Below are 4,545 nucleotides of genomic sequence, written 5' to 3'. Positions count from 1 at the left end.
CTGGACTGATCGGCTGGGCTAGGAGAGAGGCACGCGTGTACTCCAGACCTGGACGAGAAAAGAACCACTTATCTCTCTAGTGCTATTCAGCCATGCTTTACCACGGTTCTGTTCATCACTTTATTTGTTTATTTATTATTTTAATTCATTCATTCATGTGCTCGACTTGGTCTATGGAGATCATGTCTAACATGAATAACCGTGGATAACAGGTCTGTGTGGAGCAGATCAACATGAATAACCGTGGATAACAGGTCTGAGTGGAGCAGATCATGTCTAACATGAATAACCGTGGATAACAGGTCTGAGTGGAGCAGATCATGTCTAACATGAATAACCGTGGATAACAGGTCTGAGTGGAGCAGATCATGTCTAACATGAATAACCGTGGATAACAGGTCTGAGTGGAGCAGATCATGTCTAACATGAATAACCGTGGATAACAGGTCTGAGTGGAGCGGCTATACTTTGCATTCTACAGCATGTTTGTGAGTGATAGTTATAAATAGAGACATGAATAACACAGACACCTTTTAACTGAGCGTGTAGAACGTGTTTGTGTTCAAATTTTCAGATATGTGTTCAGTAAAGTGTCTGTCTGTCTTTCTGTCTGTTTACCTGTCTGACTGTCTGACTGTCTGTTTACCTGCGAGCGCTCCTGATACAGTGCCTTTTCCTTGGCAGTTTAGCACACGGACACTCTTCACACTCACACCCCGTGCCACGCCCGAGTCCCGCCCACTGACCACGCCCGCTGTGTGAGTTCCATGGCTGTCACACTGATTGGCCTAAAGAAGAGACAGGACGGATGAATGGATAGATGGACAAGAAAGACAAACTGCTTATGTCTTTGAAGTGTATAACTGAGATGTTGTCCTTAAAGACATCACCACAGAGTGAGTAATAACACAGACACAGACAGACACAGATACAAACAGACAGAGAGTGAGTAATAACACATACACAGACAGACACAGATACAAACACACAGAGAGTGAGTAATAACACAGACACAGACAGACACAGATACACACAGACAGAGAGTGAGTAATAACACATACACAGACAGACACAGATACACACAGACAGAGAGTGAGTAATAACACAGACACAGACAGACACAGATACACACAGACAGAGAGTGAGTAATAACACAGACACTGACAGACACAGATACAGACAGACACACAGAGAGTAATAACACAGACACAGACAGACACAGATACAAACAGACAGACAGAGAGTAATAACACAGACACAGACAGACACAGATACACACAGACAGAGAGTGAGTAATAACACAGACACAGACAGACACAGATACAAACAGACAGAGAGTGAGTAATAACACAGACACTGACAGACACAGATACAGACAGACACACAGAGAGTAATAACACAGACACAGACAGACACAGATACAAACAGACAGAGAGTGAGTAATAACACATACACAGACAGACACAGATACAAACACACAGAGAGTGAGTAATAACACAGACACAGACAGACACAGATACAAACAGACAGAGAGTGAGTAATAACACAGACACAGACAGACACAGATACACACAGACAGAGAGTGAATAATAACACAGACACAGACAGACACAGATACACACAGACAGAGAGTGAGTAATAACACATACACAGACAGACACAGATACAGACAGACAGAGAGTGAGTAATAACACAGACACAGACAGACACAGATACACACAGACAGAGAGTAATAACACAGACACAGACAGACACAGATACACACAGACAGAGAGTGAGTAATAACACAGACACTGAGGGAGAGAGTGAGTGATCAGACAGATACAGGCAGTTGGATGCGTATATGATTTTTGTTGGATGTGTATATGATCTTTTAAAAAGTGCATTAAAAAGGTTGTTTTCCAGCAAATCATTCTAACAAGCTGAAACAGATGTGTAGCTGATGTTTTTAAATAATCTCTTATGCCCCCTATTGTTCACAGAGAAGAAGTGCATAACCTTAGTACTGCTAAAGAGACTTGGCGCTTAGAAAACTTAGAAAATGTTTTGTGTGTTTGTGTGTGTGTGTGTGTGTGTGCGTGTGTGTGTGTGTGTGTGTGTGTGCGTGTGTGCGTGCGTCCGTGTGTGTGTGTGTTGAGGGCTTTATTTGACCAATGTTTTGATTACCCATGCTCGTGAGGACTGACCTGCCGGTGAACGCGAATGCCGTCCTCTTCGGGAACGCTGTTAAAATCGGTCACCATTACTCTCCCCTCAATCTCACGATGAGTCGTCTGCACGCTGGTGTCCAAGAGATACAGCCCTACTTCTCCTCCATCATCTAACCACACACACACACACACACACACACACACACATACACACACACACACACACACACACACACACATACACACACACACACACACACATACACACACACACACACACACACATACACACACACACACACGCACGCACACACACACACACATACACACACACACACACACACACACACACGCATACACACACATACACACACACACACACACACACACATATACACACATACACACACACACATACACACATACACACACACACATATAATGCATGCATCTCTGGGAACAACTATCAGGTCATGAAACACAAGAAATGTTAATGAAGCAAAAATAAAAACTGTAGAACAGTTACATCAAATCCTTGTTTTTCCTCTGGTGTGAACCAGTCAGAGATATTAGTATAATTCACATTGTCAGAAACAAAAACATATAGTGTGCAGTGTGTGTGTGTGGTGGGTGTGTGTGTGTGTGTGTGTGTGTGTGTGTCTGATTGTGTGCACTCACTGGGCGGTGTGTATTTCCCCGTTTCTTGCCTGCTCTGGGTAATCCGTGCCAGGTTCCAGGGGATGCCCTGGGCGAAGATGGAGGAGTCCTCTTCAATATACTCCACATGAGGCAGCTTGACCGCCTGACAGAGGGAGAGGCAGCAGGACAAGAAACAAAAGGAGTATTGTCGCTCTAAACAAATGCAAAAAACTTGTCAAGTTGTCCCTTTAAAATCAGATTCTTAGAGTAAGAGTTTAAAGCCATCAATTTTAGCTACAATTCAGTTAGGTCTGTAAATGTAGCGTTGAAACTGTTTAATGACAGTACGTCTGTAATACTGAAATTTGTGAATTACCATGTGTAGGACATCGCTGCTCATTTTCACGAGGAATCCGTGGAAAGCTCCGGAGTAGGTATGCATCACCTCAATCAGGTAACCGTGCTTCGCCGCCTTCGCGCGGAGTCTGCGCACTGTACGCTCCACCTGGTTCTCGTGCGTTCCAGCCTTCAACACAACGATATACTGACCTGGCATGCGCCACGCGTCCTGCGCGCAAAAGCGAGAGACGTATATTGATTTCCCACAAAGTTTTTACAAAGAGTGACTTAAACTTACACATAAGAAGTACAACGTTCCTTAAATGTTTCCAAAAAAGAAGACACAGCACGCAAAAGGGGAAAAGCTGGTTTGTAGGGTCATTCTTTTACGCGCTCTAAAATCTCCCCAACTCCAGGGTATTCTGAGGTCATTGCTGATTTATTCGACGCAGAGAAAGTAGCTAAGGAAATAATTATGGTGGTTTGGGTCATACTGCATAGTGAATCTCTTAATAAAAATAAAAAAAGACTTAAATTGTCGATTGTGAATGTAAAAACATTATAACAAAACATCCATGCAAGTGAATAGTGAGTGCATTGCACATTTTAAAGATGAACTTAAAACGGTCTGAGTTGCATTCATTTAAGTTAATGCGAAGTGTGTTTATCCCGGACCAATCCAGTCGCCGTGTTACGTTTCTGTTCTCTGGAATGGTATGCAGTCTTACCTTACTGCACCTGTAAAAGTCAGCGGACGGCTCGCTGCCCGGCTCGGGTTGAGTGTCGTCCTGACGGATCAGAGAGAGAATCATCTCTTCATCCTCACTGTAGTCTTCCTCACAGACAACGACGCTCACAAAAACACAAAGGAAAACATTTACAATGCACAGTCCAACTGAACGTCTCATTTTCATTTTTGTGGGTTATTTTGTTTGTTTGTTTTGTTCCAGTAGCTGAGATTAATTTGCTTATAAACTACTGTTTGACAGAAAGCTGAAAACAAAACAATAACTGGTCAAGGAAAAAATATAATGAGATTCAGTGAATCACCACCGGACCGCACGTGTGTTGCTCAGTGTAGTTATATGGGCTGAAGTGTCTTTGTGCCATTTTAAAGAGCGATTTGAAGCAGACACTGAGAATAAGAGCTATCCTTCAAGGCGGGGACTTGTGACGTTTTGGGGGCTCACGCCATAATTTTGTATCGAACGATGTCTCTTTGTTAATAAATAGCCTACCTCCGCGAAGGTGTCAAATTTCATTACGTTCTTGGAGGTACAAGCATTCCAAAGATATGGGCCAATAATTGTGTATACAACGAAGTGTAATTGTCAGGCCCAGACTTGTAACACTCAATTTTACCACAAATCATATCGTTTCCTTATTGTGCCAGTTTTGTGATAGCGCTCTCTTTTGA

The 4,545-nt window shown here is 42.9% G+C and overlaps 1 protein-coding gene across 1 annotated transcript in view; it reads right to left on the bottom strand.

Moving 5' to 3' along the window:
* pcsk9 (proprotein convertase subtilisin/kexin type 9) overlaps window positions 1–4,323 on the bottom strand; it is an 8,421-nt gene extending 4,098 nt beyond the window's left edge. The window contains exons 1-7 of the mRNA XM_030770756.1: window positions 4,319–4,323; window positions 3,857–3,980; window positions 3,166–3,357; window positions 2,829–2,952; window positions 2,187–2,320; window positions 647–788; window positions 1–48 (exon numbers count right to left, since the gene is read on the bottom strand). The exon at window positions 1–48 is cut by the window's left edge and continues 149 nt beyond it. Of these exons, the coding sequence (XP_030626616.1) occupies window positions 1–48; window positions 647–788; window positions 2,187–2,320; window positions 2,829–2,952; window positions 3,166–3,357; window positions 3,857–3,980; window positions 4,319–4,323 (769 nt within the window). The remainder of the gene's footprint in view (window positions 49–646; window positions 789–2,186; window positions 2,321–2,828; window positions 2,953–3,165; window positions 3,358–3,856; window positions 3,981–4,318) is intronic.
* Window positions 4,324–4,545: the final 222 nt, after the last annotated feature.

The sequence above is a fragment of the Chanos chanos genome, chromosome 4 (genome assembly GCF_902362185.1).
Source record: "Chanos chanos chromosome 4, fChaCha1.1, whole genome shotgun sequence".
NCBI classification, from domain to species: domain Eukaryota; kingdom Metazoa; phylum Chordata; class Actinopteri; order Gonorynchiformes; family Chanidae; genus Chanos; species Chanos chanos.
The sequence above is the reverse complement of the archived record's forward strand: the minus strand, read 5'-3'. Positions and strand labels throughout refer to the sequence as shown.